This window comes from Emys orbicularis, chromosome 19 (genome assembly GCF_028017835.1).
Source record: "Emys orbicularis isolate rEmyOrb1 chromosome 19, rEmyOrb1.hap1, whole genome shotgun sequence".
In the NCBI taxonomy this organism is placed as follows: Eukaryota; Metazoa; Chordata; order Testudines; family Emydidae; genus Emys; species Emys orbicularis.
The window spans coordinates 16,910,161-16,934,660 of NC_088701.1; the positions used below are offsets into that span (position 1 = coordinate 16,910,161).

General features: G+C 62.9%; 1 protein-coding gene across 1 annotated transcript in view; it reads left to right on the forward strand.

Annotated features, from left to right (window-relative positions):
• Positions 1–12,653, forward strand: part of ITGA5 (integrin subunit alpha 5) — a 53,209-nt gene extending 40,556 nt beyond the window's left edge. Inside the window, exons 20-30 of the mRNA XM_065419196.1 lie at positions 946–1,096; positions 1,478–1,570; positions 2,399–2,475; positions 2,904–2,984; positions 3,343–3,448; positions 3,889–4,041; positions 6,654–6,755; positions 7,344–7,457; positions 11,303–11,404; positions 11,768–11,890; positions 12,570–12,653. Coding sequence (XP_065275268.1) covers positions 946–1,096; positions 1,478–1,570; positions 2,399–2,475; positions 2,904–2,984; positions 3,343–3,448; positions 3,889–4,041; positions 6,654–6,755; positions 7,344–7,457; positions 11,303–11,404; positions 11,768–11,890; positions 12,570–12,653 — 1,186 coding nt within the window. The remainder of the gene's footprint in view (positions 1–945; positions 1,097–1,477; positions 1,571–2,398; positions 2,476–2,903; positions 2,985–3,342; positions 3,449–3,888; positions 4,042–6,653; positions 6,756–7,343; positions 7,458–11,302; positions 11,405–11,767; positions 11,891–12,569) is intronic.
• The last annotated feature ends 11,847 nt before the right edge of the window (positions 12,654–24,500 follow it).

Consider the following 24,500-nt stretch of genomic DNA (forward strand, 5'->3'; position numbering starts at 1 on the left):
TTTTCTGGGTGCTTGCATGTGGCAGAGGCCCTGGGGAGTCTCTTTTCCCCACCACGAGGTGGGACTGTTCCTCAGGGCACCCGCTCCCTTGGGCTTTGGGGCAGGCCTGCCCAGATCTGGCTGGGACAGCGCAGGAGCGGTGTCTGGGGGGCATGGCTCAGGTACCCTACAGCAGGGTGCCAGCCCTCCCCACCAGCTTCCTTTCCTTTCACCTCCCTCCCTCTCCCCTCTCTGCTGCCCAGGGCACCCAGTGGCCGATGGTGCCCTGCTCTCTGGATCATGGGGTGTGAGAGGAGAGCCGCCCCCCGGGGGTGAGGCTGGGCAGTCCCCGGAGGCCCCAGGTCAGTGGGGTGGGTTGGGGATCGCCTCTGTTTGGTGTGGGATGGGAACCCCAGGGATGCTGCCCAGAGTGTCCCCCTCTGCTCTGGACCTGCTCCAGTTTCTCCCGGCCCCATGGGCCTGAGGCGGCTGGGTCTGGTGTGGTGCTCCCCCTCCTCCTGGCAAGGCCCAGATGTGGTGAGAGGAGGGCAGGAGCTGATGCCAGCCCCTCCCTCGCAGAGCTCTGAGCCCGGCCAGGAGGAAGCCCGTTGCAGTACCCCAGCTGCGTGGGCGACGTGACTCCCCCTCCCCCACACACATGGCCTAACGCAAAGCAGCTGCGCCCGCATATGGAAGCCCTTAGCCTGGCGCTGAGTGTAAGCAGAGCTGGGCGGAGCACAAGCAGTGCTGGCACAGCCGGGAGAACAGCAGGGCCACCCCCCACTAGCTGGTGAATGGGGGCTCTGGCTGGGCGGCGCTGGGCAGGCAGCAGGTAGACTGGCCGAGCCCCTCGTCTGGCTGTGACCTGCAGGCGAGTCCTGGCCGTGCCATGCCGGGGCGGGAGGGGCCGTGTCTCCGGTTGTGGGCAGCGCCAAGGCCGGTTCTCATGACCGTTGTGCCCTGCAGGGAGCACAGCGTGGTGTACCTGGGGGACAAGAACGCCCTGAACCTGACCTTCAACGCCCGCAACCGCGGGGAGGGTGGCGCCTACGAAGCCGAGCTCTACGTCATCCTGCCCACTGAGGCCGACTACTCCGGGGTGATCCGCAACCATGGGGTAGGTGGCAGAGATGTCCCGCGAACCACCTGGCTCACAGCTGGGCAAGGCCCTCTGCTCTGGGAGTGATGCAGGCTCCAGGGACATTGCTCCTGGCTGCTCCCTCGCAGTGCCGTGGGGCCCAAGTCCCTGGCTCGGGGCTGCGGCTCCTTGGCATGGGCCCCGCGGTGCTGGTTTGAGCCCCCGGAACAGGGTGGCCAGGCGTGTGCTGCCTGCTGTAAGGGGACCCCTGGGGACGGGACTCCTACAGGGGAGCTCAGGGGTGCCCCCGCTCCCCACAGCAGGGTGGTACGGGCAGAGGGCCCAGTATCTCCTCTCCCCTCCAGTCCCCCTCCCCCTGCAGCCCTGCTCTGATCCCAGCTTCCTTCCCCTCCGCCGCAGAACTTCACCAACCTGAATTGTGCCTACGAGTCGGTGAACCGGACCCGCATGGTGATCTGTGACCTCGGCAACCCCATGAAGTCGGGCACCAGTGTGAGTAGCTGTCCCACACCTGGAGCACCCTGGAGAGCTGGCCAGCGCGGCCCTCACTGGGCAGTGCCCTCTGCCCCCGGGAGTGGCCACCTAACCGAGACCTGCTCTGCTGAGAGGCCGGGCAGGATTGCTGGGTGCCATGGCCCTGAGGCGTCTGGCCATTTCCCAGGGGTATTGGGGAGGGGGAGGTGTTGGGGTGCCAGGCCTGGGGTGTGGTTGGGTGCTAGGGTGGGTGGGTGACTGGGGCAGCTGGGGAGTGGGGCTGGGACGGTGGGGTGCCAGGGCAGCAGGGGGCTGGGGCAGGCAGGAAATGGGACTGGGATTTCCCTTTGTCCCCGGTAAATCTGCTGCTGGGAGTTGCCAAGCGCCCCAGCAGGGCGACTCATCACAGTCCTAGCCAAGGCCAGCAGGGGTGTCATTTCTCTGGGTTTTCCCTGCATGTGTTGGAGTTGCTGAGGGTCCAGCTCCCCCATATGATGTGCCCAGGGGCCGGGGGCACATCAGGGGCGGGCAGGGAGCTGGGCTGTCACGGGGCAGGAGGCACATCGGGGGAGAGGGGCGGGCAGGGAGCTGGGCTGTCACGGGGCAGGGGGCACATTGGGGGAGAGGGGCGGGCAGGGAGCTGGGCTATCACGGGGCAGGGGGCACATTGGGGAAGAGGAGAGGGCAGGGAGCTGGGCTGTGATGGGGCAGGGGGCACATTGGGGGAGAGGAGAGGGCAGGGAGCTGGGCTGTGACGGGGCAGGGGGCACATTGGGGACGGATGGGGAGCTAGGTCCTTCCAGGGAGCTGGGAGAATAGAGCCATTAACCCTCCTCTGTCCCCCAGCTCTGGGGGGGCCTGCGCTTCACCGTCCCCCATCTTCGTGACAAGAAGACCATCCAGTTCGAGTTCCAGATCCGGAGGTAATGCCAGGCATCCCCGTCCCCTCCCTCCCCCCACACACGCACTCTGGGACCCGCCCTCCCCAGCTATGGGGTGGGGTCAGGGCTCCCCACTCCCATAGCCCCATTGCTCCCTCAGGGAGGATCCCAGGCTGGGCCACCCCCACGCAGGAGCCCAGATGCACCCAGTGCTTAATTTGCAATGAAAGAGGTGCTGAGGCTCAAGCAATTTTTTTACATTCTTAACTGATGTGGCAAGTCCAGAGGTGCCGGGGCTCTGACCGGCCAGGCCCGGAGGTGCCGGGGCTCTGACCACGGAGGGGAGCAGGGAGTGGGCCGTGCATGGGAGCAGGCCATCCCATGCAGGGGAGCAGGGAGCCATGCGGGGGGCAGCAGGGAGCCGGGCAGGGGAGCGGGCTGCTCTGTGACGCACTCTGCTCTCTCCACAGCAAGAACGAGAACAACTCCCGCAGCGAGGTGGTGGCGTTCCCGCTGCGCGTCGAGGCCTCCGCCAGGGTCTCCTCCCACGGGTGAGTGCGTCCAAGCCCCAGCCTCCCTGCAGGCCCTGCAGTGCCACAGCCCTGAGCCAAGGGGGCCTGGCCTTGGGCGGGGGGCCCCAGCACGCAGTCCAGGTCCTGCTAGCTGCTCCTTTGTAGCCCCCCAGCGCCCCTCCAGAAAACGGCCCCCTCCCCCAGTCACTAATTCACATCCCGCCAAGGCCGGCAGGGAAGCCATGGCCCAGCTGTGGCTGTTCTGTGGCCCCTGCATGACACAAGCTCAGCAGCTCTCAGCGCAGATTGCCAGTGGCCCCTCGCTGCAGAGGCTGTCGGGGCTGTGGGGACTGATCCCCAGGGCCAGCAGCCAATGACCATCTGCGCCTGCCTGCAGGGTCTCCAAGCCTGAGGCCGTGTCCTTCCCCGTCTCGGGCTGGAAGCCTGGCAGGAGTCCAGAGAAGGAGCAGGACGTGGGCCCCGAGGTGCAGCATGTGTATGAGGTGGGTGTCATGCGCAGCACAGCTCCCCTGGCTGGCAGCATCGGGGCAGGGAGCAGCGCCATCTCCCCTGCAGGCTGGGTAGGAGCAGTCCAATCTTCCAGCCCCTCTGCTGGGGGATACCGGGGGGCCAGGGGGCCAGGACAGCTTGGGGAGGGGGGTTCTGTGGGGCCAGGATGGGAGGAGAGGGGCTGCCTGATCGGGAGGCCCTGGGGGCCCATACTGAGAGGGGATGTTTGGGGGGGTGCACACTCCACCGGGACACTCCGTCCAGGCCAGCTGGAATGCCCCACTCCCTGCTTTCTCCTCTCCTCTCGCCTGGGGGTCATGGGCACCGAGGCCACTGCACAGCCAGATGGGCTGCCCCATTCCCGGTGAGCCCGGCACCCCGTGGGACACTGCAGACTGGCACAGACCCTCCCTCTCCCTCTCCCCCCTTGCAGCTGGTGAATGAGGGTCCCAGCACCATCAGCCACGGGGTCCTGGAGCTGAGCTGCCCTATGAGCTTCCAGGGGAAACCGGTGATGTACGTGACCCGCTACTCAGTGCCAGCCAACTGCACCTCCAGCCAGCCCGTCAACCCGTTGAAACTGCAGGTAACTGGGACACAGGGCTGGACCCGGGCACGGCGAGCCTTTGTGTGCTATGATGGGCTGGGGCTCTCCACTAGGGGGCAGTCCCCTCACCACCCTGTCTGCACAGGGTCCCGTGGGCCCGGGGTGACATTCGCAGGGCAGCAGGGGCTCGGGTTGGGCCAGCCACGTGCTGAGTCGGGGTTTCCAGGGGCTGGCAGTTGGGTGGGGGTTGGAGTTTGTTTCAGGAATCACAAAAATTAGTGAGTTGGGAGGGGCAAGCACAGAGGAGGTGAGAACTGCTGGGAAACCTGCTAATGCCCCAGACCCGACCCACAGCCCTGCTCTAGCAATGACCGATGGAGTTGAATTGTGTCATGTGTTTCTGTGAGGGGGATGCCGTCCCATGCCCCTTCCTGGCTCCTGTTGCCGTTGTCGCGTTGTCTGGAGCAGCTCATGACCGGGAGTGCCGAGTCAGGGCAGACGCCCCAAGCGGGTGGTATGTTCTGTAATTCGATTTCACCAAGCCAGTAACAACTGTGAACTCCTGGATCGCTGTACCAGCCTTACCATGGAGTCACAGACTGTCCCCTGAGACTCTCCAGTCTGTCTTGCCACTGGACTTAATGATCACACACACCAAAAATCACACCACATTCAGGTTGCGTCCAGCCCCAGAGACCAGTCACTTACCCCAGATCAACTGGTGCTCTAGCTCCTCCTCCAAAGACAACAGCTGTAGCCAGTTCTTTACTTAGCTGTCTAAAGGTTTATTAATTAGGAAAAAGCAATAAGAGAGTTATTTACAGGTTAAAGCAAGCAAACGTACACACCGCACGAGTTACCATCTCAGTCCTAAGAGTGATAGAATTGTAGTGATCTGTCTTTTCCAAGTGTCTTTGAATCCCCTGGGGATCTCTGGCCTCAGTTTAGAGTCTCTGGCCCTTCAGAGTTCAAACGGCCAAAAAGATGGTTTTTCTTCTTGTCAGGAATGTTTATTCCCTTCCGCCAGAGTTCAAGATGATGGGGTGAGTCCAGGTGCATGTCTCCTCTTCCTGGGTGGAGGTGCAAAGTCTTTCATCTCTGACGTACCCCAGTGGTTTGTCTGGTGTCTATTGGCAGTTTCAAAGCAAACACTTTTACATTACAGAGCAGACACTGAAATCTTACCTTATACCATGGGACCCAGACATTATCAGTGAGATGAATACATTACTCCTGGGGCAATTCTGCGCCAAAAAATTTAAAGTTCTGCACACAATATTTTAAAATTCTGCAAATTTTATTTGTCAAAATAACACAGTATAATCAGATTAGTTCCAATATTTTGGTAATTTATTCCAAAATACCTGTCAGCAAGTCTGTCTGTAACAATACAGACAACAAAAAACATTTCCTGAATGCTTTTTGACAAATAGTTGCCTTACTAGGCATATTAATACAGAACTTTGAGTAATAATTCATTTAAACTACAATACAGAACCGTATTTCCTGCCCTCCTCAGAAGCAGTGCAAAGGCTGGGGGGAGTCGGGGTAATAGAGGAGCTGAGGGGGATAGAAGTAATTCCTGGGAAGGAGCCTGGGTGTGAACTTGGAGGGTTGTTAGGTGTGGGTAGGAAAAGTATGGAATAGGGTTTTTTTCTGGGGGGAAGGGGGATTGTTAGGGAGCCTTCCCCATGCAGACACTGGCTGACCCCTTCCCCCCATTTGTCCCTGCACCGTTTGTCCCCCATGTGTCCCTGCACCCTTTGTCCACATGTGTCCCTGCGCCCTCACTCAGCCACCCCACTCCCATTCAGCCCCTGCTCCAGTCTTCCCCCCCACTAGCCCTTCTGAATCCCAGTCTGAGGGCCCCACCCAGCAGCCCCATGTGCCACACATTGTCCACCCCCCCATAGCCCATGCCTCCTGGCCTGGCCCCATAAGGCCGGGCGCTGGAGGAATGCAGCCTCTTCTCTTCCCTATCCCAGGAGCAGCTGCTCTGTTCTGGTGCCACAGCGGCCCCTGGTGGGCGAAAGGTGTAACTGCAGCACTTCTCAACAGAATGTATTTTATGCTGAGAAAAAAAATCTGCGCGGCACATGAATTCTGCGCATGTGCAGTGGCGCAGAATTCCCCCAGAAGTAATACATGCAGCAACATACAAGCATTTCATAGTATCAGAGGGGTAGCCGTGTTAGTCTGAATCTGTAAAAAGCAACAGAGGGTCCTGTGGCACCCTTAAGACTAACAGAAGTATAGGGAGCATAAGCTTTCGTGGGTAAGAACCTCACTTCTTCAGATGCCACATGTGGCATTTCATAGAGTCTAGACACTAAAAACATTCTTATAAGACTAATAACTATTTTGAGCAAAACTAACGTACAGGTGACCTGGTCTGGTCTCCAGCTACAAGGCCGTCAGTTAGTGCCTGCAGCCTGGGCAAGGGCTGGCAACTCTCTTGCAAGGGTCACAGCTGGATTGCAGTCAGAGGGGTTGGCAGCTGTGGGGCTGGTCAGAAGTGCTTGCCTTTACTAGTGGGGGTGGGATTTAGCACTGGCCTTGCAGGCCTGGCGTCCCCACCCTGCCCCTCCCTTACACAGGGCACGTGGGGGGCCACGCTAAGGTGACTCACTCTCCTTGGAATGTGTTTGCAGCTGGAGAAGAATCCCACCACCTCTCCCAGCCCGGAGCAGCATTACCTACAGAGATGGGACGCGGCACGGAGCACTGGGGCCTCCGGGAGCCCCCACACCCTGGTCAGTGCTTCTCTGAAGTCTGCACACCCCAGGCCAGGGGTTGCTGATCTCCGCGTGCAGCTGCGCCTAGGGTGCCCTGTGACTGCAGAGGGCACAGTGCACAAGAGTCAGTCTCTGCCCGGCCCTGGGAGTGGAGAGTCATCAATCAACACCCACTCCCCAGGGCCTACGGGCCTGGCACGCATGGGCAGAGTGTTACCCGTGTCCTTGCCCTGTTCTAATTCAGGAGCGTTTGGTGCACCCAGCCCCCTGCCATTGCACCTGGATTCAGATACTCCTCCCATTCCCACGCAGCACTGCTGTGTGCTGTCCCACCCCAGAGGTGGCTGCATTCTGGTTCTGCCACTGCTACCAGCCTCCTTTTCCATGCAGAGCCTGGCGCCAGCGATGGTCGCTCTGCCTTTCAGAATGCCGAGGCCAACCCCAGTCATTGGGCTGGGCTGTCTCTGCCCAGCCTCCATTCCTGGGGCTGCTACCCAGTGGCCGCCGGTGTCCCAAGGTCTAATGTTGGAGATGGTCACTTCTATTCTGCTGGGCCCCAACCCCTGCTGTGTCCCTGACCCTCTGTCCAATGGTCTCTCCCCACAGAAGTGCCCTGAGGCCGAGTGCTTCCAGCTGACCTGCCAGGTGGGGACGCTGCAGAGGCAGCAGCGGGTCAGCCTTTGGCTTTACTTCCGGATATGGGCCAAAACTTTCCAGCAGGTGAGTGCTGCTCTGCCCCCTCCCACCTCCATCCCCCAGCTCCCTGCCCCCAGGGCAGCCGTGTCTGGGAGGCCCCACACATGCTCCCCATGCGGGCCTGGCCTGGGGCCTCAGCTTTCCTGTCAGCAGGGGCCTCCTGCGTCGCCGTCTGTCCCCCAGGGCTGCCAGCCCTTTTTAGTACGTCAGTCCCCTCCAGCTCTGGGTGTCTGCGTGGCTCCCCGTCTGCCAGTGTTTGGCAGGCAGGGGGTGGGGCTTCCCTTTCCCTGCTCTGGGCAGGCGGCCTCCGCTGTCTGTCTGTCTGCACAGAGGCCCCACGTTGCAGCTCCCATTGGCTCAGCCCTGCCCTGGGGTCTCTCTAGGATTCTCCCCCACCCCCCAGGGGAGCCGTGACCCGGATGAGCTCCCCGAGTCTCCGCAGCATCCCAGGGCACCTGTTGCTCCCTCCCCACCAGGCTCTTTGCTCAGACCCTCCTACCTGGGAAGGGTAAACGGGGTCTCGCCCCCTCCATTCCTCCAGACCAACTCCCGAGAATCAACCTGGGTGGCATCAGCTGCCTGCAAGGATTGCAGCAATGTGTGGGTGGCACACGGCAGCAGCCTGCCCAGCCCCCGAGCAATCCCCAGCAATGCACCTGCCTGCTCAGCCCCCACCCAGGCCCAGTAAAGCACCGGTCTGTCCAGCCCCCCAGCAATGCACCTGTCTGCTCAGCCCCCGCCCAGCCCCCCAGCAATGCACTGGTCTGCCCAGCCCCCCAGCAATGCACCTGTCTGCTCAGCCCCCGCCCAGCCCCCCAGCAATGCACTGGTCTGCCCAGCCCCCCAGCAATGCACCTGTCTGCTCAGCCCCCGCCCAGCCCCCCAGCAATGTACTGGTCTGCCCAGCCCCCCAGCAATGCACCTGTCTGCTCAGCCCCCGCCCAGGCCCCCAGCAAAGCACCTGCCTGCCCAGCCCCCGTCCAGCCCCCCAGCAATGCACCTGTCTGCTCAGCCCCCATCCAGCCCCCCAGCAATGCACTGGTCTGCCCAGCCCCCCAGCAATGCACCTGTCTGCTCAGCCCCCGCCCAGGCCCCCAGCAAAGCACCTGTCTGCCCAGCCCCCCAGCAATGCACCTGTCTGCTCAGCCCCCGCCCAGCCCCCCAGCAATGCACCTGCCTGCCCAGCCCCCGTCCAGCCCCCCAGCAATGCACCTGTTTGCTCAGCCCCCGTCCAGCCCCCCAGCAATGTACTGGTCTGCCCAGCCCCCCAGCAATGCACCTGTCTGCTCAGCCCCTGCCCAGGCCCCCAGCAAAGCACCTGTCTGCTCAGCCCCCGCCCAGGCCCCCAGCAAAGCATCTGTCTGCTCAGCCCCCGCCCAGCCCCCCAGCAAAGCACCTATCTGCTCAGCCCCCGCCCAGGCCCCCAGCAATGCACCTGTCTGCTCAGCCCCCGCCCAGGCCCCCAGCAAAGCATCTGTCTGCTCAGCCCCCGCCCAGCCCCCCAGCAAAGCACCTATCTGCTCAGCCCCCGCCCAGGCCCGCAGCAATGCACCTGTCTGCTCAGCCCCCGCCCAGGCCCCCAGCAAAGCACCTGTCTGCCCAGCCCCTGCCCAGGCCCCCAGCAATGCACCTGTCTGCTCAGCCCCCGCCCAGCCCCCCAGCAATGCACCTGCCTGCCCAGCCCCCGTCCAGCCCCCCAGCAATGCACCTGTCTGCTCAGCCCCCGTCCAGCCCCCAAGCAATGCACTGGTCTGCCCAGCCCCCCAGCAATGCACCTGTCTGCTCAGCCCCCGCCCAGGCCCCCAGAAATGTACTGGTCTGCCCAGCCCCCCAGCAATGCACCTGTCTGCTCAGCCCCCGCCCAGGCCCCCAGCAAAGCACCTGTCTGCTCAGCCCCCGCCCAGCCCCCCAGCAATGCACCTGTCTGCTCAGCCCCCGCCCAGGCCCCCAGCAAAGCACCTGTCTGCCCAGCCCCCGCCCAGACCCCCAGCAATGCACCTGTCTGCTCAGCCCCCGCCCAGGCCCCCTGCAAAGCACTGGTCTGCTCAGCCCCCCAGCAATGCACCTGTCTGCCCAGCCCCCGCCCAGCCCCCCAGCAATGCACCTGCCTGCCCAGCCCCCCAACAATGCACCAGACTGCCCAGCCCCTGCCCAGCGCCCCATCAATACACCTGCCTGCCCAGCCCCCGCCCAGCCCCCCAGCAATGCACCTGCCTGCCCAGCCCCCCAACAATGCACCTGTCTGCCCAGCCCCTGCCCAGCCCCCCAGCAATGCACCTGCCTGCCCAGCCCCTGCCCAGCGCCCCATCAATACACCTGCCTGCCCAGCCCTCACCCAGCCCCCCAGCAATGCACCTGTCAACCCAGCCCAGCAATGCACCAGCCTGCCCAGCCCCTCAGCAATGCACCAGCCTGCCCAGCCCCTCAGCAATGCACCAGCCTGCCCAGCCCTCTCCCAGGCCCCCAGCAATGCCCCTGCCTGCCCAGCCCAGCAATCCCCAGCAATGCCCTGGCCTGCCCAGCCCCACAGCAAGCGCCAGCTGGGCTCCTTTCTGCCAGCCTGTGTCCAGATGTGAGGTGATATCACCACCTGGTGGCCATCCCAACCCCTGCACTCTCCCAGCTCCATTGCCCGGTGCAGCCACAAATTCACATCTGTTTGCCCAGGACAGAGCCCACAGTCCCCTGACTGCAGCCTGGTCAGCTCGTCCTTTCCCTTCTCCTAACCGGAGCCGGGATCCCTTCGCTGTGACTGTATCTGGAGTCACCCATCGCAGCTCTTTCCGGTGCAGCGCCAGCCCTGCCGTTGTGGCAACCCCAAGGCTGGGAGCTTAGAGCTGAGCTGGAGCTGTTGCGTGCTGCCCTTGGTGCCTGTTGGGCCTTTCCAGCCAAGCAGGGTCAGTCCTGGTCAGTGCTGAGATGGGAGACCGGCAAAGAGCACCCAGTGTGTGCAGGAAGCACTGGAGACTGCTCTCCCCTTACTCAGTGCTGACCCCAATGCAGCATGAGGGGGAGCTATGCTGCAGTGTGCGTGCCCCCAGGGTGGGTGCTGCGGGGGCAGGTTGGGTGCCAGGGGGTGGGGGGCTGACTGTGCTGCTCAAAGGGTAGTGGGGGGAAGGTGTAAAACCGGGGTCCTGGCCATTCTGGTGGAGACTCAGGGCACCAGCCCTGCTGGCCTGGCCGCTGGGGCTGCTCCAAATGCCCTGTGGTTCCAGCTAACTGCAGGATTCTTCTCCATGCCGTGCCCTGCCCTGTGGGGTGGGTCATCTCCCCACCCCAGAGGTAGCTGCATCTCGCAAAGCCCCTCCAGGGCTGTTAGCTGATCTCTGTGTTACCAGCTCCCACGGGGCTTACTGGACCTGAGGCCGACAGAAGCAAATTGACCCAACATCTGGGCCATGCGTGAGCTCCAAGGGCTGATTGCTGGCAGTGCCCAGCGCTGTCCTGAGCCAGCCCTCGCCCAGCTGTGCCAGGGCGCCCGCCCTCTCCCCTCGCCCAGCCGTGCCGGGGCGCCCGCCCTCTTCCTGCGGCCCTCGCCCAGCCGCGCCGGGGCGCCCGCCCTCTTCCCGCGGCCCTTGCCCAGCCGCGCCGGGGCGCCCGCTTTCTCCCCACGGCCCTTGCCCAGCCGCGCCGGGGCGCCCGCTTTCTCCCCACGGCCCTTGCCCAGCCGCGCCGGGGCGCCTGCCCTCTCCCCGCGGCCCTCGCCCAGCCACGCCGGGGCGCCTGCCCTCTCCCCGCGGCCCTCGCCTAGCTGCGCCGGGGCGCCCGCCCTCTCCCCGCGGCCCTCGCCCAGCCGCGCCATGGCGCCCGCTACTCTCCAGATCCTGTTGCTATATGTTGCCAACCTGCCCTTCTGGGTTTCCCTGCAGAAAGAGAACCAGCCCCAGGCCCTGCAGTGCGAGGCCGTGTACCAGGTCCACAGGATGCCCTACAAGATCCAGCCCCAGGATTACCCCAGCGAGTCCTTAAAGGTCAGTGGCTGCCCGTGGGCCATGCAGAGTGGGTGGGGCTGAGGGGGGCACACAGGGGGCGCCTGGGGCAGAGTCAAAGCCCAGCCCAGTCCCAGGTGAGAGGAGCCTGCGGCAGGACCCCCCCTCCCCAGGCTCAGTGACCGGCTGAGTGTGTGTGGGAGAGCTCCTTACCCTGCCGCTCCAGGCCGGTCAGCTCTCTGGGCCTGACTGCTCAGCTCTGGGAGCCCAGGGCGTGGGAACAAGCTTTGCGCCCACCTGGAGGTCAGGAGAGCAGGCTGCTGCAGGCAGGGGGGAGCAGGAAGGTGTGGGGGGAGCCCAGCCCCCGGCTCCTGTCTCACCCTCCCCGTCTCACGGCGTTGGCAGGTGTCCACGGCGATTCAGTGGGTGAAACCGGAGAGCAGCCACGGGGTCCCGCTGTGGATCATCATCCTGGCCATCCTGCTGGGGCTGCTGCTGCTGGCACTGCTCATCTACGTGCTGTACAAGGTGAGTGCACGGGGCCGGGAGCGGCGGGGCTGGAGCTGGAGAGCGCCTGGGCTGGGGTGAGGGGGTGCCCAGCAGCCTCCGGAACCAGCCCTGGGAGCACAGGCCTGGCTGTCCCCCGCGGGCACACTGCACCGGGGCCGGCAGGCGTCCCCCCGCTCAGCAAGGCTCACTGCAACATGGGCCATCAGTGCCAGCTTCCCCGGGCATGCAGCTGGGGAGCAGGCACTTCTCACTGCCCATGGGCATCCGTCCCCCCCCAGGCAGGGAGCAGGCACCAGCACCATGCAGGTCCTGAGCCAGCCGGCTGGGGTCTCAACACCTGTGAACATCCACCAGCATCCGGTGTGGGGCCTGCCCTCTGCGAGGAGGGAGCTCTCCACAGGCTGGGCTAGAGGGGCAGTGCCAGGGTGGGGCGATGCCAGCACGGACAGGGCAGGTGAGGGTCTCCCAGGACTGGAGTTACAGCTCTGTAGCTTGGGGATCAGTGGTTGGGGGGGAGGGCTGGGAGTCAGGACTCCTGGGTTCTATGCCCAGCTCTGGGGGGGAAGTGGGGTCGAGTGGCTGGAGCAGGGGGCCTGGGAAACGGGGCAGGCGCTCTCCGGGCCATTGGGGAGCACTGCTGGTGCCAGTACTGCCTTGTGCGCTCACTGCCCTGCCTCTCTGCCTCTTGTCTCTGCAGCTGGGGTTTTTCAAACGCTCCCTGCCCTACGGCACGGCCATGGAGAAGGCTCAGCTCAAGCCACAGGCGGCCTCAGAGGCATAGCGGGGCCAGGGCCGCCCGGCTGCTCTACGCGTCTGGGCTCTGTCTGTCTGTCTGTCTTGTTTGCTTTTGCCGGCGTGGCCGCCTCAGAGCGGCATCGGGGAGGGGCGGCGCGGCCTGGCACAGCAAGGACGGGCTGCTCCCAGCAAGCTTGCCAATGGGGCAGAGACAGACCCAAGGAAGCCCCACCGTGGGGGGCCATGAGCTGAGCCCCCAGGACTTCAGCAGCAACTGGAGAACGCCCTGCCTGCTCTGTGCCCATGGGGGTGGCATCTCTGCCTCCCCTCGGCACCAGACCCCGGCAGCCGCCCACTGCCCTCTGGAGGCGCCCCAGCGGGTCAGATGCTGAGGGCTGCGCTCTTCAGCCATGGGCAATACTTGAAGGCTGCTAGGAGGCCCTGCTGGGCTCTGCGGAGCCGTGGACTCCTCCCGCGGCACAGCGTGAAGTGCCGTCCCTCTGTCCGGCCGGCCGGTGTTGGCACAGGGTCGTGGAGTCTGATCTGGACAGTTTACAAGCTGCCCGTCCACTCAGACATGCCAGAGCTAGGCCGGACAAGCACAATCGCCCCATGCAGCCACCGCCATGGAGCTGGGTGGGACTTCCTGCCTTCCCCAGCCCACTTCCTGTCTGAGGCAGCTCCCCCGAGGACATGATGGACACTTCCAGCCAGAGGTTCTCAGGGCCACACTCAGCGATGCCAAAGATTGCAGCATAGGAAGCCGAAGCCATGGCCCGCCAGCTGCGCCTGTGCCAGCCCTGAGCTCGCAGCCCGGCAGGCGGGGCAGGGCGGCCCCGGAGTTGCGGCCAGGAATCTGGGCTCTAATTTAAAGTCTCTCCAAGTGCAATAAACCCTTCGACGTCAGTATTAATCTTCTTAATTATGATCAGGAATTTTCTCTTGTGGTTGGAGGTCTGGCCCAGGTGCTCCCCGCTTTGCACTGACCCCACGCTGTAGGGCCAGCCCCCTCCCCCGCCCCATACCCCCTCCCCTCCAGCCCCGCTCGCAGCGTCTCTAAGTTATTATGTTATGTCTCCTGTCTGAAATCCGGGGGTGGCCCCGAGCTGGCCCTGCGCTGCCCTCCAACGCTGGCCCTCAGGGATAGCCGGGCTGCATTGGGCGCAGCCTGGCAGGACCCCCATGGAGAGCGCTGGGTTTTGCCTGGCGTTCCTGTGCAGCTACCCACAGTTTGGGCAGACTCTGCCATGGAGAGGGGGTGCTAGAGCAGCCTCCTCCGCGGGCTCTGCCCCATTGCCCCCTGGGCAGGCTGCCCCACGCGCTGGTGCCTAGCCGGGTACCTGGTCTCGCTCCCAGACAGCACTTGCTGTTGAACTGGCCCTCGCCGTTCTCGGGGGAGGGACGTCTGAGGGGGCACTATGTGGACAGGGCAGCTGTTGCCCTAGTGGACCAGCCCAGATGCCAGCAAATAGGACAGCCAGGCTGCTGAAAGGGCCGGGCCAGCAGCCAGATCCGCGCCCGGAGCCCCCATCCCGTCACTGGGATCCTGGGCAGCGCACCCTTCTCAGGGCTGGGAACCCCTCGCTCTGCCCCGCTGAGCCAGAGCCCTGGCTCCTGACCCTACCTCTCCCGGGGCCGGAGGGGCTCAGATGAGACTGAAGCTTGAGCTGTGACTCGTGCTCCCGCGGCCGTTCGGGGGTCCAGGCTGGGCCGTTGGTGCCCCAGGGCCCGAGAGCTGGCAAAGTGGGGGCCGAGTCTTCATTCCTCTCTCCTGCAGGCCATGAGCAGGGGACCGAGGGCGGGGTCCCGGTGCTGGGGGCGGGGCTCTGGCAGCTGTTGGCTTCTCACTGGAGTGTGGCCCACGGCCACTCCCAGGGCAGGTGCAGCAGCCGAGAGTCGAAATTGCACTACAGCCAGCAGCCCCTGCCCAGCCGGGGGAGGGGGGGTGTCCTCTTCTTGGTATTTATCCTTCCACTTTATATTGGCTGTTCCAAACAGCCCCCCATGGGGGCAGAACCCAGCTCATGAGGCCAGAGCCCTGGTGCCCCTTGGTGCTGTGTACTGGGGGGACAGTCCTTGGGACTGGGGCTCTCCCCATGGCGGACACTTTCCCCTCTTTGTTCTGTGTTGATTTGCTGTTGGTTTGAGAGAAGGGGGAGTGAAGGGTTGGAAATTTTTGGTGAATGGGGGAAAAAACAGGTCATTCCCCCCCCCACCCCCCGCTCAAGGGAAAGTGAGCGGGGGGGGGGGGGGAGCTGATGTCACTAATTGGTTGGGGGGTATCCAGCTTCCTGCCTCAGGGAGGCGCTCACTCTCTATTGTTATTTTATTATTAAATGTGTTCTAAAGACCCTTCCTCGCCTGGTCATTGATGGCTGCGCCTTGGTCACCCTCGGTCGCGATTAGTGGGTGCGAGCAGCATGGCGTGCACTGGAGAGGGGGAGAAAGGATGGGACCTGTGCGCGTGTGTGCCTGTGTGCTCCTGCCCCCTGCTGGTCAGGATGGGACCTGTGTGTGCACATGCACCAGCCACTCAGCAGCCCCGGCTCCCTGAACAATCCACGTGGGGGGAGAGGAGCCTAAGAACGAGCTCCCCAAACACCAGCCCGCTAGTCAGCTAAGCCAGCCAATAGCAGAGACCAGCGAGGGCAGGGGGGTCCTCTCAGGTGCCCAGATCCAGGCTGCAGGGGGCGCCTGTCTCTGCTGGCCACTGCCCAGAGCCCCTCTCCTGGAGTCCAGCCCCAAGCCGGGTCTTGCATGAATAGCAGCAGCACATGCATCACTCCAGCTTTTAACCCTCAGCCCCAGGGCTTTGCACATTCACCCTGGGTGTGGGAGACCCTGGTTCAATTCCCCGCTCTGACAGGGACCCCATCCCATTCCTTCTCCCCATCACCCAGGTGAGGGTCCTAGCCCCCGGGCAATGGGGTGTTCAGGGTGCTCTCAATCTCCTCCCCACTCTACAGCCCAGTCACTCAGGGCACTCACCTGGGCAGTGGGACATCCCTGTTCAATCCCTTCCCATCAGGCCGAGGGGGGTCTCCTACACTACAGCACCGGTGTGTGCACTGGGCTAAAGCTTAGATCTACAAATGTAGGGCTTGAGCTGCCAGCTAGAGCAGCGCCCAACTGAGGCAGGACCAAGGGAATCAGGGCCGGCTCCAGGGTTTTGGCCGCCCCAAGCAGCCAAACAAAACAAAACAATTCGGCGGGAGGTCCTTCGCTCCGAGCGGGAGTGAGGGACCGTCCGCCGAATTGCCGCCGAACAGCTGGACGTGCCACCCCTCTCCGAAGTGGCCGCCCCAAGCACCTGCTTGGTAAGCTGGTGCCTGGAGCCGGCCCTGAAGGGAATCTAGATCTTTCCTTTCGAAACCTTCGATCCTTTTTGTTACTCTGCTCTGGACTCTCCTGTTTGCATCTTTTCTGAAGTGCAGCACCCAGAACTGGACACACGACTCCAACCAAAGCCTCACCCACCCGAGCAGAGCGGGACAGTCACCTCCCGTGTCTTACATACAACACTTCTGTTAATACGCCCCAGAACGACATTGGCTTTTTCACAACTGCATCGTGGTGCTGACTCCTATTCAACTTGTGATCCACGCTAACCTGCAGGCCCATTGCAGCGGTACCACCACCAAGAGTCTTCCTTCCTAAGTGAAGTACTTTTGCTCCTGGGGAAATTCTGCACCACTGCAGACGCGCATAATTCACGAAAAGACATTTCTGCCCAAGAAGTGCTGCAGTTCCACCTTTTGCCCACCAGAGGTCACTGGTGCCAGAACAGCCAGCAGCAGGAACCACAATGGCCTCCAGTGGGAAAAATGTGGAACTGCAGTACTTCGCGGGCAGAATTGTATTTTCTGTGGAGGGAAAAAAATTCTGTGCATGCCCAGTGCTGCAGAATTCCCCCAGGCCAGGAGTAGAAGTTCATCACAGCACCCTGCCCGCGGAGCCAGGTTTGGACAGAGTAGGGTACACGGGGCTGCTGGGGGAATCACAGATGGGTTCAGAATGGCTAGTGGGGGGGATAGACTGGAGTGCAGGCTCAGAAGCTAGTGGGGTGAAAGCGTTGAGCCTAGGGACGGGGGAGACGGGCTGCAGGGACACATGGGGACAGGGGCAGATGTGCCTGACTGAATGGAAAAGGCTTTTACCAGAATCTTTCTTTTTGGTCTGTATTGTTACGGACATACTTGCTGACAGGTATTTTGAAATAAATGACCAAAATAATTGAAACTGGCGTGATTATATTGTTTTGACAAATCAAATATGCAGAATCTTGCAGAATTTTAAAATATTGCATGCAGAATTTTTAATGTTTTGGCCCAGAATTCCCCCAGGAGTGTACGCTGCACTCGTCTATTGAATTTCATCTTGTTCATTTCAGACTGTCTCCAATTTATCGAGGTCATTTTGAATTCTAATCCTGCCCTCCCAAGTGCTTGCAACTCCTCCCAGCTTGGTGGCATCTGCAGATTTCATATGCATCTTCTCCCTTCCTTTAGCCAAGTCATTAATGAAAATATTGGTTAGTTCTGGACCCAGGACAGACCCCACAGGACCCCCCTAGGTATGTTCTCTCAGTTTCATAGCGAACTCTTTGTGTTTAGGCTTTTAACCAGTTGTGTGCCCACTCTCATAGTTTCAGGGTAACTGCACCTGCATTCCCCCTCGAGGGAACCCTCTCAAGATGTCGTTTGCAGTTCTCTTCCTCCTGACCGTGGTTTTACAGATGTGCAGCTCCCAACCTTACCCTGTGATATCCCCAGCCAAGGGCCAGCAGCTGTGTGTTGTGTTCTCTCCAGGAGCTAGGAGCAGCGAACTGCCAGCAGTTACAAATGACCATTCAGTGCTTCTAAGCAAGCACATTAATTCTTACATAAAAGCACTCCAGAGCAACCCTATGCAAACAATCAAAGTGCCTACACCCACGCTGAGTGCTCCCAGAGGTCCCCCATCAGTCTTACGGGGCCCCCGTAGGCCGGAGTCTTTCCAACCTTCTGCACGGGTTGGGCCTCCTTGGGCAGAAGGTCCCGCCGGTCGCTGGGCCAGACAGAAAGCCTGCATCAGTTTGAACCAAGCCTTGTTATAGCAAAAGCCCTTTTGTCGGTTGGGCTCTGAAAAGCCCAGTTTGAACCAGGCCTCCCCGGGATGGCACCTCTCTGGCGGTGTCTACAACCCGATTGATTCTCCTCTGTGTCCCATCCCCCCCCCCCCCCCACACACACACACACATACCCCGTTTCATGCAAGCCCTGGCCACAGCACTACAATGCGAGCCCCAAAGCTCCTGCAGCAGGTGCAAGGACTGTCCCTGCAGTGAGGCCAGCCGGGCCACTGCCCGAGTTTGCTTCGGAGAGCAGCACAAGGGGCTGGGTCAAAAGCTGATCTAAAGCCCAGAACGACGACAGTTCCAACTCATGCGTATGGGGGGGGGGGGGGAAGGGGGGCTCCAGCCACCTTGGCCAGCCGCTGTGTGTGGAGTTGGGCGAGCTCAGAGTACGCCCGCTGGCTCAGGCCGGCAATGCTGGCTGTGCCCGTTTGTGGATCACGCTGGGGCTTGGGCAGGAGCTAGGCACCCAGACAGCTCGAGGGAGGTGCAGGGCACGGGCCCAGAGCCAAGAACATAGGCACCCAGGAGCGTTCACAGTCAGAACTGAGGCACCAACATCCATTTGTGGGCCTGGGCCTCTCGCCTCGCTGTGTGGGTGAGAACCGAGGTGCAGTGAGCCCAGGGGACTTGCCCAAGGGCACACACGGTGTCTGCGGCAGAACTGGGAACGGACCCCAGGTGTCCTGCACGCTAGGCCAGTGCCTTGATCCCTAGGCCAGCTGGTGTCTCATTGCACTTGGACCTGCCCTGTGCACAGCGCTACCTGCTGCTGCACCTAGCCGTGCCAAGAGCCCCTGTTGGCAGGACGAGCTGCGGTGTGAAGACAAGCCCAGCCCTGGGGTCTCTGGCAGGATGGGTCTGAGTCTGAGCCGTCCCCCCAAGCCAGAATCACACACTGACTCCCCTGGGCCCTTTGTCATTGCTCCATGGGGGTCTGGCTCCATGTTGGCTGGGCCAGCCATGGGTGTCCCCTCATCACCGTCCCTGAGAGTCCGAGGAACGGTCTGGAGCCCTCGTACCTGGGCCGTTGGATGAGACGCTTCCCCAGACGGGTGGCCTAGGGGTGAGAGGGGTTTGTGTGTGCCTGGGCATGTGTTCCCCTGCTGGTGGCACAGGACCTGTTCTGTGTGTGTAATTAAACCGCCTCATGCGTGTGACCTGCCCTATTCTCACACGCACGTGCCCAGTGGCCCTTTGCTGCGGGGAAAGACGTGCAAAGCCCCCGGACTTAACTGGCTGCCATCAGCTCTCTCTGCTGCTGTAGATCGCCGCAGGCGCACAGAGGCCTTGATCCCAGCCCAGCTGCCATAGATGGGGATCACCAGCGCTCGGCCCATTCCCCATGGCCGTGCCATGGGCCCCTGCCAGGGATCACCAGCACTGGGCCCGTTCCCCATGGCCGTGCCGTGGGCCCCTGCCAGGAATCGCCACCGCTGGGCCCGTTCCCCATGGATGTGCCGCAGGCCCCTCCAGGGATCGCCACTGCTGGGCTCGTTCCCCATGGCCATGCCGCAGGCCTCTACCAGGGATCACCAGCACTGGGCCCGTTCCCCATGGCCGTGCCGTGGGCCCCTGCCAGGGATCACCAGCGCTGGGCCCGTTCCCCATGGCCATGCCGTGGGCCCCTGCCAGGGATCACCAGCACTGGGCCCATTCCCCATGGCCGTGCCGTGGGCCCCTGCCAGGGATCACCAGCACTGGGTCCGTTCCCCATGGCCGTGCCGTGGGCCCCTGCCAGGAATCGCCACCGCTGGGCCCGTTCCCCATGGATGTGCCGCAGGCCCCTCCAGGGATCGCCACTGCTGGGCCCGTTCCCCATGGCCGTGCCGCAGGCCTCTACCAGGGATCACCAGCGGTGGGCACGTTCCTCATGGCCGTGCCGCGGGCCCCTGCCAGGGATCACCAGCGCTGGGCCCGTTCCCCATGGATGTGCCACAGGCCCCTGCCAGGGATCACCAGTGCTGGGCCCGTTCCCCATGGCCGTGCCACGGGCCCCTGCCAGGGATCACCAGTGCTGGGCCCGTTCCCCATGGCCGTCCCGTGGGCCCCTGCCAGGGATCACCAGTGCTGGGCCCGTTCCCCATGGCCGTGCCACAGGCCTGTACCAGGGATCAGCAGTGCTGGGCCCATTCCCCACCGTGCCGTGGGCCTGTACCAGGGATCACCAGTGCTGGGCCTGTTTCCCATGGCCGTGCCGTGGGCCCCTGCCAGGGATCACCAGCGCTGGGCCCGTTCCCCATGGCTGTGCCACAGGCCTGTGACCAGGGCACAGCCCAGGAGTGCTGCGATGAGCCCCACAGAGCCCAGGCCTTTTAGTAGCTTCCTCTGGTCCCAAGGGGCTGAGCTGCACTTTGGGCACCGGGAGGCTTGCAGCCGGTGTCTGCCCCGCGGGGTCCCGCTGGCCCCATTCAGACTCCTGCACGAAGCTTGGGCAGCATGTCACTGCCCTGCAAGGCTGGGGGGTGTCAACACATCTCCACGTGCACCACGGCCCAGCGATTCCTGTGACGGCAGCATCACACCCAGGATCATTCCCGCCGCCCCCAGGGCCTGCTGCAGACAAGCACCTCCGGCTCACTGAACTGCTCCCACTGACGGCCAGGGCAGGGCTGGGAAACCCAGGTGTCCTGTGGCCCAAGGGCACTCGAGAGGGGTGGGCATAGAGGTGGCACCGCATGGATCTCCTGCCATGTGTGCGTGGGGCAGGAAGGGGGCTGGATGTGAGCAGAGCCTGGGATCTGGCTCCCGCCCCGCCATGCTGCAGCCTGGGAAGCTCTGCCCCAGGCATCCCGCCCCACCAGGATCCAGAGGTTAAACCCTGGGGATGGCTCTAGGCGCCCAGCACAGACTTGGTGGCTGTAGCAGGACGGAGCCACCAGAGGGTGCCACGTCATCACAAATACACAGCGAGTCCCAGAGCCCCGCCCCCAGGGAATGGGGGGGGGGGATGCTCTTCTCCAGGGACAAGGGGGACGTTCTACCCCTGCCTCCCCCATCCGATGCGCATGACGGTGCCCCTCAATCCCGACCCGCAGCCCCCTGCTACCCCAGCCCTGCCCCCCAGCTCTGCCGGTGCCCCTCAATCCTGACCCGCAGCTTACCCCAGCCCTGCCCCCCAGTTCTGCTGGTGCCCCTCAATCCCGATCTGCAGCCCACTGTTATCCCAGCCCTGCCCCCCAGTTCTGCCAGTGCCCCTCAATCCTGACCTATCCCAGCCCTGGGCTCCCTGCAGGAGAGGGGCTCTGCACCAGGGTCTCCAATCTTCCTGGCCAGGGGCAGCGAGTGGCCCCCCACAGCCTGGCCTCCCCCCCCCAACGGGCCAGGCTCCTGCCCCCATGCCCAGGGGAGCTGCTGTAAGGTGGATCCTGGCCCAGCAGGTGAAAGCGAACACCGCTCGCCCGGCAGCTTCCCCTGCCAAATCCCCCAGCTGCCAGCCCCGCTGCAGCCCCGGATGTTCTGGCTCAGCAGGGAGAGACATTCCCCAGCTAGAGACACCGCCCCGCCCCGCCACAGTCCATAGGGCAGGACCTCTGTGCAAAAGAGCCCAGTGGGGTGGGGGTGGAGCTGCTGCCCCCTCCCCGCCCATTAGTGCTCACTAGGCCCTGGGCTCACCTACTGGCTGCATTCACCAGGATCACTCACCCCCCTGTCCTCCCTCCCCTAGGAGAGTGAGACCTGGCAGGCACATCAAAGCCACACCAGCCTACAGGCCCTGCCCCCTGTGACCTTGGCGTGGCTGCAGTGCTGAGTGACTGCTGACCCATGTGGCATGGCTGCATGTGCCCTCTGACCCCACATGGCAGCGGTTCCATGTGCTCAGGCAGGCGACGACACGTCTCTCTTCGGCGCCCCCTGCACGTCCAACCAGAGACTGGGTTTTTCTTCACTTCCTGTCCTGAATGTTTGTGCCGTGTTGCTGGGCATCCTGCCCAGGCGATGGCTGCATCTCAGTGCTGGGTGATTGATCCCTGCATAGCACGGCTTTGGGAGTGTTACACACAGCTGTGCCCTGCCCCAGAGGTGGCTGCAACACGGTGGTAGGTGGGAGCTGTGGGAGCCTTCATCAGTGGGGTGCAGCTGAGGTGGGAAGGGACTGCTATGTCTCAGCTGGCCATGGGGTGTTTGCAACCAGCAGGGTGGGTGACGGGTGCCTGTCAGGGTTGCCAGGCGTCTGGTTTTCGACCAGAACGCCTGGTCAAAAAGGGACCCTAGCGGCTCTGGTCAGCACTGCTGACTGGGCCTTTAAAACGCCAGTCGGCGGCGCAGCAGGGCTGAAGCAGGCTCCCTGACGGCTGCGGCTCCGCGCGGCTCCCTGGAAGAGGCTGGCATGTCTGGTCCCTAGGTGCAGGAGTGATCAGGGAAGCTCTGTGTGCTGCCCCCGCCCCCAGCGCCAGCTCCACAGCTCCCATTGGCCAGGAAGCACCAATGGGAGCTGCGAGGGCAGCCCCTACAGGCGTGAGCAGCGCGCAGAGCCCCCTGGCCGCTCCACCTTAGCCCCGCTGCGCTGCCAACTGGGAGCCGCCTGAGTCCCCTCCCACACCCAAACGCCCTCCTACAGCCCACACCCCGCACCCCCTCCCGCACCCCAATGCCCTACCCCAGCCCTGAGCCCGCCCCGCACCCAAACTCCCTCCCAAAGCCTGCACCCCGCAGCCCCTCCCACACTCCAAACCCCTCCGCCCCAGCCTGGAGCCCCCTCCTACATCTCAATCCTTGCATCTCCAGCCCCACCCCTGATCCCGCACCCCCAGCTGGAGCCCTCAGCCCCTCCTGCACCTGCTCCAGCCTGGACCCCCCTCCCGCACCCTGAACCCCTCATTTCTGGCTCCATCCCAGAAGCCACAACCCCAGCTGGAGCCTTTACCCCTTCCCACACCCCTGCCCCAGCCTCAGCCCAGTGAAAGTGAGTGAGGGTGGGGGAGAGTGAGTGATGGAAAGAGGGGGGCTGGAGCGAGGGGGCGGGGCCGCGCCTCAGGCCAGGGGGCGGGGCAAGGGTGTTTGATTTTGTGCTATTAGAAAGTTGGCGACCCTAGCGCCTGTGCCCCTCACGCTCAGTGTGACCAGGTGACAGTGGCATGGACTCACATTCCTGCTCTCCAGTGCTGGCCCCAAACCCGCCCTCCTCCAGCCTGACCCTGCAGCCCTGGCCTTGGTGTGATGGAAGGGCGGCCTGGTGTGAGGGTGCAGGCCTGGCGCTCCGGAGACCCTCTCCCCACCCAGGTGTGTGTCCTTGGGCAAGTTGTTCAGTGTCTCTGTGCCGAGCTCGGTCCCCCTCTGCCCAGCGGGGATGACAGCACGGCCCTGCTACGTGGAGGGGGAGGGGAACCCTGATACTAGGGGGATGGGCACCAGACCGCTGCCTGAGCTACCAACTGTGTGTTGTTAGGGCTCTGTGCTATGGCTGGATTTGGCTCATGAGCCCCCTGTGAGCAGGAGAGGGTGGGGGGGCGTCTCGGTGCTGGGGGTGGACAATGGGGGAGGTGGGTACAGTGGGCAGGAGGCTGTGCCACCAGCCTGGTGCCCTTGGGGAATAACAGGAGCTTCCTGAATCCCCTGCCCTGGGCTAGAGGGGGCACAGGGAGAGGGGGGGCTGGGGTGAGGTCTCAGGCACAGGGGAGGTGCGTGGAGGGGAAGGGGGGTGTCAGTGCAAGCAGTTAACGCCCCTAGTGCTGAGGCCCGGTGAGCCGCAGAGGAAAGCTGGGGGGTCCCACGGCCCCGAGCAGCCACCTCATGTTGCATCAGCCACTTCTTCAGTCCGTGAACTTTGCCTCTTTGGAAGAAGTTCAAGGCCCCTGAACGCTGGGGCCAGTTTGCTTTGCAGCTCTGCAGGGGAGCGACGCCACTCTGTGATTGGTCACCTCAGGACACGTGGCTTTGGCTCTGCATCCTGATTGGAGGGTTGTGATGTTTCTGATCAAGATTCTGGTGTGAATGATCAGAGGAAGCAAATTTCCAATTTGACCTCCATGAGGATCCGGGTGCGAGAACTCAGAACTTGTGTTCCACGAAAATTTGGGTCTAAGGGGAGGGATAGCTCAGTGGTTTGAGCATTAGACTGCTAAACCCAGGGCTGTGAGTTCAATCCTTGAGGGGGCCACTTAAGGATCTGGGGCAAAAATCTGTCTGGGGATTGGTCCTGCTTTGAGCAGGGGGTTGGGCTAGATGACCTCCTGAGGTCCCTTCCAACCCTGATATTCTATGATGCTATTATAAGAGATGAGAACTTGTGGGGTTCCATGAGGATCTGGGTGCGAGGCTTGGGAAACTCAGTTACACAAATGTTCCCAGGAAGTGGGACAAGGGGAGCACCATTGTGGCTGACGTGACTTTGCTGAAACATTTATTGCTCACCCTGGGACCCTCTCTGCAAGGTTCCGTGTGGCCATTGTGCCCCCGGCTCTGTCCATGAAACACGGGCCATCAGCTGGGTGAGCGTAAGCTCCTCGTTCTGACCCTGCAGTCCCCTCCCGGGATGGCACTGATCCCTGCATCCTAGACGCACTAGCGCCGACTTTCCCGACATGCTCCTGGTGAGCAGGGGCTGTGTCTGGCATCCTCCTTTCATCTGGGAGCGAGACTTCCCCTCCTCCCTCCGGAACTCCCTGACACTTGAAATGAGGGCTCTTCGGCAGCTCTGACGCCTTTGAAGTCGAGATGAGACGCTGCTGCCTGGCATTCGCCTGCCGCTTTGCCTCTTGATCGCTGTGTTGCCGAGTTTCTTGCAGCTAGTGAATGATGGCAGCAAAACTTTCCTCCCGCGCCAGCGCCTGTCAAGTG